At 34.7% G+C, this 14,257-nt stretch overlaps 1 protein-coding gene and 1 pseudogene across 2 annotated transcripts in view; both read right to left on the bottom strand.

The window, feature by feature from the left end:
- Nucleotides 1–8,974, bottom strand: part of LOC148200212 (cleavage stimulation factor subunit 77-like) — a 50,890-nt gene extending 41,916 nt beyond the window's left edge. Inside the window, exons 1-8 of one of the 2 annotated variants that reach the window (XM_088112120.1) lie at nucleotides 8,815–8,974; nucleotides 8,661–8,726; nucleotides 8,524–8,586; nucleotides 8,281–8,390; nucleotides 7,366–7,466; nucleotides 5,622–5,683; nucleotides 5,385–5,525; nucleotides 5,163–5,291 (exon numbers count right to left, since the gene is read on the bottom strand). In XM_088112120.1, the coding sequence (XP_087968246.1) occupies nucleotides 5,163–5,291; nucleotides 5,385–5,525; nucleotides 5,622–5,683; nucleotides 7,366–7,466; nucleotides 8,281–8,390; nucleotides 8,524–8,586; nucleotides 8,661–8,726; nucleotides 8,815–8,817 (675 nt within the window). In that variant the 5' untranslated portion in view covers nucleotides 8,818–8,974. The remainder of the gene's footprint in view (nucleotides 1–5,162; nucleotides 5,292–5,384; nucleotides 5,526–5,621; nucleotides 5,684–7,365; nucleotides 7,467–8,280; nucleotides 8,391–8,523; nucleotides 8,587–8,660; nucleotides 8,727–8,814) is intronic. The other variant, XM_088112119.1, reaches the window with a different exon arrangement.
- Nucleotides 2,156–3,568, bottom strand: LOC148200213 (uncharacterized; annotated as a pseudogene).
- Nucleotides 8,975–14,257: the final 5,283 nt, after the last annotated feature.

Here is a 14,257-nt window from a genome sequence, read left to right as displayed (position 1 = left end):
GCTCACTACACTAACTGCATATTGGGCCTTCTCTACAGGAGCACTTTCCTCACTTCCAATTTTGTGATTTTGTTCTATAGGAACTATTGACATTCTACATCCCAATTTTCCTATTTCTTTGAGGAGATCAACTACATATTTCCTTTGGGAGATGAAAATTCCGTTCTTGGAGTAAGCAACCTGTTTTCCAAGAAAATGTTTGAGTTTTCCTAGATCTTTCATTTCAAATTGGGCTGCCAATTTTTCTTTTAACGCCAATTTTCCTACAATAATCATATCATCCACATAGACAAGCAATAGAGTGAGTTTACCTGTAGAAGAGTGCTTTATGAATAGTGTATGATCTCCTTAGCTTTGTCTGTATCCCAAGGGAAACCATTGCTTTTGTAAATCTTCCAAACCATGCTCTAAGGGATTGCTTAAGACCATACAATGCTTTCTTTAGGAGACATACCTTGTTTTCTTTCATTTTTCACTTCAAAACCTGGGGGAATCTCCGTGTACACTTCCTCTTCTAGATTTCCATGAAGGAAGTCATTCTTTATATCCAACTGGTGTAAGTCCCATCCAAAATGAGCAGCCAACGCGAGAACAACTCAAACTGTATTCATCTTTGCCATTGGGGCAAATGTCTCCTCATAGTCAATCCCGTAAGTTTGGGTATATCCTTTTGCCACCAATCTAGCTTTATATCTTTCTATTGTCCCATCTACCTTTATATCTTTCCATTGTCCCATCTACCTTTTGTTTCACTGTGAATATCCATCTACACCCTACTGCCTTCTTGTTTCTTGGCTTATCAACAATCTCCCAAGTGGAATTTCTTTCTAATGCATTCATCTCTTCTTTCATGGCTTGATTCTAATGTTCAAGTTTCATGGCCTCCTGGATTGAGGTAGGAATTTTTGTGGCATCAATGGCAGCAATAAAGCTTTTGTGCTTATCAGAGAGATTGTTAGTGCAAACCTTCTGAGAAATAGGATATTTAGCACATGACCTTCTTTCCTTTCTTAATGCAATGGGTAAATCCTCAGTAATACTTTCTCCTGGTTGTTTTCTTCTTTCATATTTTTTGCCAAAAAATTTGTCTTCTTTACTATGGACTATGGTAGCTTCATTGCTTAGATCTTGAGCATCCTGCAAAGACAAACATGGTAATGACGAGAAGGAGAGTTCATCCACTTCAAGTGCTTTCTCCTCCTGAAGTGGTGGACTAACATAAAAGGATTGTGTTTCATGAAAGGTGACATCCATGGTGATAAAGACATGACGACTCTGAGAATGATAACATTTGTACCCATTTTTATTAGAAGGATACCCAATAAAGATACATTTAAGAGCTCTGGGATCTAATTTACTACGGTTAGATGATAAGAGTGAACAAAAACAACACATCCAAAGACTCGACTAGGTAGCCTCGTTATTAGGGACGAAGAAGGAACAAAAGACAATAGAGACTCCATAGGACTAATGCCATTTAAGATACAATTGGGTAACCTGTTGACGAGATATGTAGCAGTTAACACAGCTTCTCCGCAGTAATTTTTAGGAACAAACATTTGAAAAAGAGCTCTAGTTACTTCAAGAAAATGACTATTCTTTCTTTCTGCAACCCTATTTTGTTGAAGGGTGTTTACACAGGTTAGTTCATGAACAATACCATTATGAGACAAAAACTTGAGAAATTCATGATTCACATATTTAGTACCATTATCAGACCTGATTCTTTTCATATTTTTTTCCAAATTGAATTTGGACAAGACGGAAAAAATTAACAAAAATTTGGAAAACTTCTGATTTATTTTTTATAAGGTATGTCCACGTGACACGTGTACAATCGTCAATAAAGGTAACGAACCATTTCGCTCCGGAAATAGATTCAATGACAAGATCCCAAATATTAGAGTGAATTAAATCAAATGGAGAAGTACTCTTTTTATTACTAATAGGATAAGATGCACGATTGTGTTTTGACAATTGACAAATATCACAACTAAAAGACTCAACAAACTCCTTGGTAAACAAATGGGGAAACAAGGACTTGATAAGACTAAATGAAGAATGCCCAAGCCTTTGATGTTGTAACCACATTTGGGAATTTGCCCACATCTCAGATGTAGCTTGTTGACTCATGATTTTTGTGTTGCTTTGGTCATCAAACTCCAAAAGATACAACCCACTTTGCTCCGTAGCAGTTAAAGTCGTTTTCCCCATGGCAAAGTCCTGAAAAACACAGTAAGTTGGGAAAAATGTTACTAAATAATTTAAATCCTTTGAGTTTTTGCACAGAGATAAGACTATTAGCTAATTGAGGAACATGTAAAACATCCTTTAATACAATGGATGAGTCAAAAATTATATTCCAAGAGCCGCATATAGGTATACCTTGACCATTCGCAACTGTAATAAGTTGTTCTCTATTTCTTTTATCATGAGTCGAAGGACACACAAAAAGGTGTCATGATCAGTTGCTCCTGAATCAAGTATTCAAATACCATGAGACACATGACCAAAAGTATTGAGACAAATCTTACCTTTCATGGATAGAGTACATGATCCAAAGGGCTTACTCATTGATTCAAATATTGCTTTAAAGCGCTCGAGTTCCTCCTTATAAGCTTTCATATCAAGATCAGGTGATGGTGAAGGACTAGAATGTGAAGGACTAGATAGATTGGTGGCTTCCTGTTCTGAGGTAGTATGATTTCCCCATCTTTGAGTACACCCTTTGTTGTTTCCCATGCGCTTGAGAACATTCTTTCTTCCATGGAGTTTGAAGCATGTTTCCTTGGTGTGTCCAGATCTTTTACAGAGTATGAACAATAGTCTCCATGAGTACCTTTTTCAAACGACATTCCTCCAGCATTTGTTCCTTTATGGACTCCCTTTTCCAGTCATCATGGCAGTGCCTATGTTGGAGGTCCCCCATCAAGAATGACAATTCTACAAGTTTTTTTTCCTCTTACCATAAAAAAAATACTTCTGATAGGGATGGTAATTTTTCTCTTCCTAAGATTTGTACCCGAATTGGGTCGTACTTAGGATTTAGGCCATGGAGAAATTTAAAGATTCTTCCTGTTTCCATGACTTTAGCAAGTGTGGCAGCATCTGTTTTACACATCTTTATTGTTTGGTTTTGATCTAATTCCATCCAAAATCCATTCATGATTCTGTGATACTCTGATACGGAAAGGGAGCCTTGTTTTGTATGAAATATCATGCTTCCAATGTCATAGCATGCAGCAAAATCCTTTTTTAATGAAAAAGTACTTTGTAAATCATCCCATATTTCTTTGGCAGAAGAAGGAAACATATAATTTCTACTTATCTCAAGAATCATGGACTGCCACATCCAAGTCATAATTAGTGAATCTTCATTCTCCCAAATTGGAAAATGAGTGTTGTCTGGTCCTGGTCCTCCTCCATCTATGTGATCTAGTCTTGAAAGTCCCTTGAGAGTACTTCGAATATACTGGCTCCATTGTAGGATATTCTGACCATCCAACCGAGCACCCACCAAATTGGGTAGATCATTAGGACCCAAAGGAATAATTTTTACTTCAGACATCACATAGAAGCAATCAGGTGTCTCAGGTGACCTTATCTGAGGCGACGACGACGTGTGGGTTACACCGAGAAAAGGAGCATAAGTGAAATCTCATATCTACTCAAATCTGGGCAAAATGGGACGTCACCGACCCTTGGAATGGACTTAGGAGGCTCCAGCGACCTTGTCTGTGACAGCGGCGACGAGTGGGTCTCGCCGGAACAAGGTGTGTGGGCTACACGCACCGGCGATGATGGCGACGCGTGGGCTACACGCGCCGGCGGTGCGTGGTGGCTCTTTCCCGAAGCGATTTCCGGTGTTGTGATCGCCAGAGTTGGGCGCACCTTTCTGCTCTATCAACAACCCCAATCGGCTACGGCGGCATCCGTGGTGGTCGGACAGCGACGGCGGTGGCTACTGTTGCAGCGAAAACAGATCTCCCAAGATCAGGAGGTCTGATACCAACTTGAAAAAGAATGATTTTATTATTTTCATTCATAGTAATTACATTCTTCTTACCTCTATTTTAGCAATCTAATCTTCTAGAAAGGGAAATAAGGAAACAAAATAATCTAGAAGATCATACACATGTTTTCTGTAATTAGGAAGATTCTATAGATATTTTCTCTAATTAAGAAGATTCTATAGATATTTCCTCTAATTACATCAGTGTTCATCTCATTAACATCAAGCGTAGAGCTTTGTCTATGTAACCAGCACCTTCCATAAAAATAAATATCAAAATTTACATCAAATTGTGCTTTCACACACAGCCAACTACTGCAAACAGGACCATGAAATCAATATCAGCATAAAAGAAACATCAAGTTGCAATTTGATCAACATTTCCAAAGGCAAATCCCACTTTCCTCTACTTTCTCTCAGTAAGTGAGTTTATGCCTAATGCAACCATAACAAACTAGCTTGTAAAGTGATGATTGCACCCCACGTATTTATTAAAATTTGACCTTATTCCTAGTTGATATAGAATCTCCAACACACTTCCTCATACCGAGGAATGAACATCTCTAGTGTGAGCTTAGATATTTGTGGGTGGTCTAACAGGAGCCCGATCACACCATCTCACACCAAGAAATGAACATCTCAAGTGTGGAACTAGATATTTGTAGGTCATCTAGTAGGATAAGCTCTGAATGGTTTTGATACCATTTTGGTAAGGGGGTTTATGACTATTAGGATATTTACCCTATTTATCATCATTATATTGTGTCAAGGGTTACCTTATTTATCATGATTATATTGTGTCTAGGTTTATCCTATTTATCATGATTATATTGTGTCTAGGGTTACCCTATTTATCATGTACTCTTGTATCAATTTATTCTTATAAATAGAAGATTATGAGAGGGATCAATCAAGCCCTCAAGAATTATTTTACAGTTTCAATCTCAAGTATGACTATCTCAATCTCACCAAATCGACTTGTAAGGTGAGGATTGCATTATATATTATTATCTGACTTTATTCCTAGTCAATGTGGGATCTATAACCCTTTCATAACCCAAATTACAATTTTTAGAGATCCATAGTTGCATGCTTAAATAGGAGAAATTATCCTGTAACAATCATCACTAATAAGAAAAAAGAAAGTTACCTTGTAGGATCCACTTGGTGGTACAGCAAGCATATTCCAATCAATTTCATCAACATACTTCTTCCTCTCCCGGTAAACTGCCCTAGCACTATTATATTTGGGTTGATATTCAGATATTAGTCCTTTAGCCTGCAGAACATCTTTATCATCAAATTGCATGCAACGAAGGAAGAAAAACTACAAATTAATAGAGCAAGCATTTTACTATAATCAATATCTTACCAACTGACGACTAACAGAATTTTCAAAGTTTTCATAGTCCTTCCAAAGTTGTTCAATGTGATGGGTTGGAGTAACAATAGCCTTCTGATAGACTTTCCTCACAGTAGTCATCCGGTGTGACTCTTCTTGACCATTTATAGCCTGGAAGAGATCACAGAATTTGACCCAAATTATGTAACATAATACCTAAGTATGCTCCAAGAATTGCAGAAAACAGAAAAGGTTAACCAAACAAACCGGCAATGATTTTAGAAAGGCTATGTACTCCATCCACACAGGACCAGATGCTATGTCTGCTCCTGTTATCACATCATTAAGTGTGAAGGTATATATGTATATATATAACGTATAGATGCATTTATTCATACATAAATATAACAAACAGTCTTCCCTTTCCCTCCTAATTTCCAAATAACATCAAACGAAAATAATGAATTTTGGCATTAATAGTGAGTTCCGGCAAAAACATAAGTGGTAGAAGGCTTTCAAACATAAAATATAAGTGAAATCTAAATCAGAAGCTAAAGCATTAACTAGGACGCAATTATTTATAAAAGAAAAATGTTGGCTTCAACTATACTAAAATTACTAGTGAATAGATCTACCAAATGGTTCATCAAATTACACAAGAAATTTGCGACTATAGTATGTTTATTAAGAAAATTTATACAATTACCAATAATTTCTTAAAATTCAAAATTTATGAAATTCCCCAATAGCCCCATGCCTGAATCAGACCAGTTAAACTTCAATCAATCTCTTAAAGATTTCTATTTTCTTTTACTTTGAATTCTGCAATAAATAGGATTTCAAACATGCACCCAATCGGTAAAAAGACAAAAGCCACTAACATATTTATAAATGCATTATAAATTCAAAAACAGCAACAAAGCCTTAACTGATAAGGTGGAATATGCAACACGGATTTCTCATTGCCAATAGGCTCTGACTTAAACCAATCAACTCCTACATTCAAGTCCCCATTCTAAAAAAAAGATAACCTTTTATGTACTATTCTTAACTTGTAGTCATGTGCCTTCATTTTGAGGATTTATGGCACATGTCTTTTGAGTTCATATATCAAACCAATATTTTTTACCCTTTAATAATCTATTCAATCAAGAAAGATTTGTAGTTTTCTAAATACTCAAACTTCTTTCAGTCAACATTAAAATGAATTATTTGCAAAAAATGACAATCAACATTTCACCAGTAAAACAAAATTTCATCAAATATTTTTAAAATTTATATTTCCAGAGTTTCTTGTATTGAAATATGTATGCAATCTACTGATATTTTCCAGTTATCACAAAAGAACATGCCATTGGTTCAAGGTACATAAATGGTTTCATATGTAAAACTCCTCCTCACACAAAGCCCCTAGGGCTTGAATTGCAGACAATAAACAGTCCAACAATAACAGCCCAACCCTACGTTGAAATCCACATATAAAATGAATGGAGGAAGCAAGTATCAAATTCTAGACCACACGACCATTGAAGCCTTATACAATTTCAAACAACAACTCTTTGACCTTGAAGCATGGGTAATGCATGAAATAACCCTATTGTCTGCTGAAATCCAAGTTTTATTTAGAAGAATAGGAGCAGCAAGGATTGACTCTAGATATTTGGTAATAGAACTCTAGTATCAAGTTAGAAACCAATTACCTAACAACTTAAAATATTGGAGGAAGACAGAAAAATGGTTTTATATCAAACAAGTTCCACCAAAAAGCATGTTTCCAGTATTTGTGTCTCCTAATATCTTTTGTCTGTTCTACACCCATCCAATGGACTAATTTTAATGTCCACTTCAACAACTATGGGCCTCTAATCAATGTTCTTTTCACCAAAGTCTCTACTGGATACTCCTCACATGACCAAATCATCATGCATGAGTTTCCCCATCTAAATAGTTGATACTTCAATCCAACAAAACAACAAAGATAATTCGAACAGGACAAAGGAATAAAACTTACCCACACAGTTAAGCATAAAATCAAAAGCTTTTCTTGTCTCTTCCTGACCCTCCATGCCCTTCTTGTCATTGACCTTTCTAATGAAACGAATGTAGCATCTCCTGTATACCAGAGGATAGATTGAAACAAAAACATCATTTGCATGTACCACAAGACCAGCAAAATAAGCAGGATGTTTCATCCATTTTCACAAAAAACGAACTATCTTATGAAAATTTAACACCAAACATAATATAGGATAGAGAAGATGGGACACATTCAGAACACATGCAGCAGAAATTGAGAAATTTTGAAGACCTTCTATGATTTAACTATGTCTGTGAGAATACTGCATTAGAAGAGCAGCTAGTCACTGTCTCTTAGGCAGTTAGTTGTTTGAAAAGTAGTTAAGTCAGTTACTCAACTAACTACCACTATCACTATGACAATGTTTGAAAAGTAGTTAAGTCAGTTACATATATGTTGTTAAGTCAGTTACTCAACTAACTACCACTATCACTATGACAATGTACTGATCCTATAAATACTTCAGTGTAACCTCTGATCTTTAAGAAATAAAATCAGATTACTTTTCTTCCTGAAAACTCACTCTTACTTTGAACAATTTCTAACAGTTACATGTAAAATGACCAATATTTTAAAGAGGATGCCCTTGCAAGAATATCTATGAATAGCAACAAGACAAGTCCCCTCAAGTAAGCAAACCAATAAAACCTTACAAGATAGCCAACTGAAAATAAGTTTACAAATATTAGTTGATTGAACAGAAATGCAGCTATACATATGCAGTAATTTTGTATCCTGTACTCTCCCAAAACCTCTCTATCCCCAACCGCAGCTGAAAATTATCCAAAAGAGACAGTAAAAAAAGGTACATCAGCCAATGCCATAAACAAGATTAAGCAAACAATATACCATAGAGGAATCTGAAGACAATGCAACAAACACCGACTAAAAATCTGTTTTGTAGCATCATCATTATTTGTAGCCATATATGCCTCCACATATTGCCTCCAAAACTTGGCCTGAGCACAAACAAGCATCAACAAAAATCAGCCCCATAGCAGAAGAAGCGACATAATTTCAATCACAAAATACAACCAAAACCATAACTTTCTTCCAATAACAACCACCGAAGCTATCAACAAGAACACTTACAGCAGTTGGAAACAATAGCAGAAGCTGCTCGTATATGGGTGTGGCCTCTGCAACGGGCAAATGCTGAACAGCACAGAAACAATATGAACCAGCTAAAGGGTATGCAAAAAATATGAACTGGGGAATTGGATCCGAACCTGAGCCTCATTTGCCAAGATTTCCGCGGTTTCAATGTTGTACTTGTCTCCGCCACTGGTTTTATCCTAAAAAGTTAAAATTAAAATTAAATTAAAAAAAAAGGTTAAATTTTTATGCTCATCAAAAACGTAGAAGGAAAGAATGAAGGTGTACCATGTTGGGGGTTCGAAAGAAAAGAAGCCAGTGACAGTCACGCTTTCATGTTGCCCAGTTTGAAAAGAGTAGGAAAGGGGAAGAAGAAGAAAGCGGGTATTTTTGCTTCTTGGAGAAGACGACGATTAATCGAAACTATTTAAATGGGGATTGAGGGAATTTTGCCGTTTTTGTTTTGTGAGGTTTAATTAACAGCTAGGTTACTCAGAGAATCTAATTAATTTAAGAAGTTACATAAAACTTAGGGATAAAAGAATAACTCTGTAATATTTTTCCTGCTATTATTTTGTTCGTAATTTATATTATAAATTTTAATACTTTTAACTTTAAAACTATTATTATATTGATATGATAATTAACATACACTCTTCTTACCCACTTCTATTATTATGAAAAAATATGTAAACATTTATTTTATTATTTATATTTATTGTGCAACAAGTGTTTCAAAACTTATTTTTTTAATCACTTGAGATTGTTAATTTATTTTTTATTTATTTCTTTTATTATATATATATAAAAGTTATTTTAATTTATTTATTTATTTATTTTATTTTTAAAATTAATTAATTATAAAATGAAAATATATTTCATACTGTTTTGTTTTATTCTTAATTTTATTCTTTTATATCTTTTATTTATTAAATACTTTAATAAATAACTAAAAATAAGTTATATTTAAAGTATTAATAAAATTAAATTTAAAAAATATATTTCATTTTTATATCTTATAATAATATTATTTAAAAAGATAATATATTTTTTAACTATACAGATTATTTACACTCATAAAAAAATTATCTCTGAGTTGTTTACTCTTTTATCTATTTTGATTTGCTTTTAAACGGATGTATCCCGCAAACATAAATATATTTCAGCTTTATCATATAATATTTTATAAACTATTATTTAGTTGTTAAATATTATAAAAATTTAGAAAATTGTGTTTTAAAATTAATAATATATTTAAAATATGAGATTTGATTATTTTAATATTTAAAGTTTAAATAAATAAAATTTTTATAAATAAGTTTTATTATTTAAAAACATGCAACCAATGTCAATACGCTTTCTATTTTCGAGTCTTTGTAATCTTTTGCATTCCTCGAGTATTAGCACACATTGAAATAGTTAGATCATGGCCTTCGAGTCCGGTTGAGAAATAGTGAAATTGAGTAGCGGGAAGTAAGTATGAGTAAGGTTCGGGTTTGGTTGAGTAACTTTTTCTTTAAAGTTCTAGGTTTTTATATCGTACATTCATGTGTTTGAAGATAAAAAAACGGGTGATTCTTGAGACGAGCTTTCCATTTTTGTCCAATTAGTTTCTCCAACATAGTAAGTTAGTTTTATGTCATTTTCAGTTTGTATGTTTTTTTTTTGTACATGTGGATCATCTTGGTTCACGTGTAGTGTGAGGCCTTGGAAAATTAAACCGTAAGTCTTCTGTCTAATCAAATTAATGCACTGCTAAGTCACCTGTCAGCTCTCATTAATGCACCGCGACACACATTCAGTCTCATTAAAAAAGCACTCACACACTCTGATGCACGCCTGCCAAGTGTCAGTTTAGAATCTTCTGAATTTGTAATGGAAGACAGGTGTCCGTGTGTGAGAGAACGTCCGTTTGACTTGGGAAGAAAACTAATTTTCTGAAAAACCTTCTTTCCACTCTCTGCATGCAGTCGTCTTCTTCCTCAGAACTCAACTTTTCATATTCTCCAACTTCTCTCTAGAAATCCTTCAACTTCTTTCTACTGTTACTCACTCATTTCTTCTCCGTTCAACATTCAGAACCGTAGGAACGTTCCCTGCACCGTGAGCTTCAAACTGAACCGAACAGATCCAAGTTCTGTAACCGGTAAGTCGCTCGACTCTGGACGCTAATTTCTGGGTTACATGCAAACTAAGATTCAGTTGCATGCAAGGGTATAAACTGAGTTTTCTGAGTTTTCTTTGGTTAGACTTAGTTGAAGAGCGTAAGAAAGATCATGGAGGATAGAAAGCCATAGTTGGGCAAAGTCAAAGTCATACTCTTAGGACGTACACTGCTATCCAGGTAAGGGAAGCTTAGTAATTTAATTGATACTTGTATGTTGTATGCAAGCATGATATGAACTGAATGTATGAGATGTATGCTGGTTGAGTATGCATGAACGAACGTTGTTGTACTGAATGAATATAATATATGTTGGTTGAAATGCATGTTTATGGTTGATACGTATGAATATGAGATGATTTATCCCTTTGAAGTATGAATGATTAATGTGAATCATATAAAGTTTGGAAATTGATATTGATATGAAGTATAAAGTATGAACTGATACGTTGAAAATTGATAATTGAACTAGAAGGAAATCGTAAATATGGAATCCTTACTATGATAAAATACGTTCGTCATCGTACGGTCTTATACCGTTCGGTTTCTAATCAATTGCTTAAAAAGGAATCCTTTCATTTGGAAAGAGTTCTGATCGAGAACGAGCGTCCCGTGAAATACTATGTTGAGCGTTCGGCTCAGCCTAGTGGTAACCTTATAATTTAAATTAAGTTATAATGTATTACCCCTTATACTTACAAATTTGTAGCGCTCGGTCTTACACTGAGCGTTCGTCCTCTTTAGTACTCGGTCTTATACCAAGCGTTTGTCCTAATTAATTATCGGTCTTATATCTAGCGTTCGTCCTAAGAAGTGTTCGGTCTTATACCGAACGCTCGTCCTTACCTTTGATTTCTGAATTGGCGTAAATAGCGTCCGTCCAAATTATTAGTAAATGTATATTATCGCGTTCGGTCATTGACTGGCAGTCGATCCTTTTAAACAAATTGTTCTCAGTATAATTAAATAATTGTCTTGTCGTATCTTTATCCATTTGGATTAGGCCTAGAGTCTTTATACCTAAATTATTCTAAACATTGATTTTATATCTCTAAGAGTCGGTTCATTCAACTGATTCGAGTAGCAGTCACGTTCTTCATATAATTATGTGTGGACTTATTCTGTTTGACAGCGAGCCTTCTAAATCTAGCCTTTAGCGTTCGTCTTCGTTCTTCAGAAGTATGAACGTTCGTTATTTTATACTTTTAAAACTGAAGATAAAGATAATGATAAATTATAAGTAGTTGAAGTGTGAACACTATATTGAATGATTATACGATTATGGAATTTGAACGAGCGTTCCAGGGAGGAACGACTCTTACATATATTGAGTATTAAATTTGGTAAAGTATGACTGTGGATAAGTTAAGACTTGCTGTCCATCCTGGTGTTCCGTGAGTACTCATCCTCATGTAAATGGAGTATGTCATGTGTGGGAACGACAGGAGGTCCTTAGTCCATAAGTTAACATGGGCGACGTAAGAATGGACTAACCTCGAGTGGCAGCTGTTTGGTGTATCCCAGTTACTACATCACTCGGGTGCAAGGACGCTTGTAACTACACAGATTCATACAGTCCGGACGGTCGGTCTAGTATATATTTATATATATATTTCGGATGCTGTTATATGATTGAATTATGTACTTGTGTGGATTGAAATGTTTATGGTATATGCTGATGTATAAATTAAATTACATAAGCTTACCCTTTCGTTTTCCTTGTGTTGTCTGTTGTCTATGTACGTTCGTCCTGTCATTGCAATGATCATCCGTGTGGGTGTGAGCAGATGGAGGTGCGTCTCTTGAAGAAATGCTAGAAGAAGAAAATTTGGAAGACGCTAATCTGGTTGAAGTAGAAGTTAAAGCCGAGCCTTAGAGCGCTCGCTAGGTTCTTATCTATTAGTCTTTCAGTTTTATTTTGAACGTTCGGTTAAGTTTTGTAAAACCGTTCGTCTCTGAACTTCTGTTACTGCTGTATTGTATCTAATGTTGTACTTTAAGCCGTTCGGCTTTTTGAACCCCGTTTAGTAATGTAAAGACTGCACTGTTTTACTGTTAAATGTAATTAATTCTGATTATGGTTATTACTGTATTTTGGGATGTTACATGTAGTGTTTGAGTCTTTTATAAGAGATTATGTTGATCAGCGATACTAATGGTGAGTTATGATCATGTTTGTGTTATTCAAAGGAATATGTAAAGCTTTTTGTATGTCTACATAGGAAAGTTAATTTCATTATTTTTAATTGATTTATAATTTGCAATTGCTAATTATATTTTTGTATGATATTTGGTTTGTGTAATTTAGTTGTCTAAAGAAATATGAGATGTGGAGTTGAGTTAAAATTTAATTTGGTTTACTTGAATTGTATTTTGAAATTTGGTATGTTGTTTGGTTAAATATTGTGATTGAGATTAATTGAGTCATTGAGTAATGTACAATTTGATAGTTGGTATGTTTTTACCATAAGTTGTTGTTGGACCGATTTGTAGGGTTGAAATGACATAAATTTACAAAATTATGTTTTGCATAATTATGTAGACTCGATAGGTGATAATATACTTGTTGGACAAAGTCAAAGTCAGAGAGTTACTAACTTGATTTGGGCAAGACAATACTCGTTAGGGTAGATCAAAGTCAAAAAGCTCACTGACTTGAAAGTCGCTAAGGATTTAGGTGTCTCTAGGTCGTGTCTCTAGTGCAAACAACAACAGTGTGGGGTAAGTTCCACTTTGTTGTAATTGTCGCAGTTTTCATTGTTGTCATCTTCACAACTGAGGATCTTACTAGGTCATCTTCACTTTGCTCACTACTCATCTACCTGAACACCGCGAGTAGCTCCTACAAGTTTGAGCCGTTCTACTATTTGGTGACCTCGTCACTACCATTGCCGATACTTTTTTTATATGTGTTCGTTATTACATTGGCCACTCCTCCCTGGCGACCCTTCCCTGCTTAGGTTCACGATCGTCATGGAACTCACAATATTGGCAACACCGACGAGGTTCGTCTACTCCATTTTCCTTTTTGTTTCAATTTTTCCTATCTTTATGGTTTTGGGTTCTAATGTTTGTTGTTTCAAGAGAGAATGATGGTGAATTGAATTTGAAGGGTTATGGGATTTGGACTTTTCTAATTTTGTTGATGTAATTTTAATTGAATTTAATTTTTATGTTTTGATTAAGTGTTTTGTTTGAAACCAAATGGAGCCAATGTTGAATGTTGGAGATGAAACCTAGTTTTAATGGGAGAGAGGGCGTTTCTGGTTGAAAGTTTTGGGAAATCATTGAGTTTAATTGCGTAAATAATTTAATTTCTCCATTGTTCGTGTTTTTTGGTTCATTTATATCGTGTTATTGTTGTGATATTATTGGTTTAGTTAATTACATGATTAGATTTGTGTGTGAAGTATCTTAGCTTTATGTTCTATTGTAGACTTATTGATAAGTCCCTAATATGAGTTAGCTTTGATTATAATTTGGCACTTGTCTTGTTTTGATATGTTAAAAATCAATGTTAATCACTTCAAATTTACTTGTTTTGCAGGTTTTGATAAACTTTGAGAG

Source organism: Vigna umbellata, chromosome 4 (assembly GCF_029865625.1).
Source record: "Vigna umbellata cultivar VRB3 chromosome 4, Vumbellata_1.0, whole genome shotgun sequence".
In the NCBI taxonomy this organism is placed as follows: domain Eukaryota; kingdom Viridiplantae; phylum Streptophyta; class Magnoliopsida; order Fabales; family Fabaceae; genus Vigna; species Vigna umbellata.
Note: the sequence above shows the minus strand (reverse complement) of the source record. Positions and strands in the feature narration are given on the sequence as shown.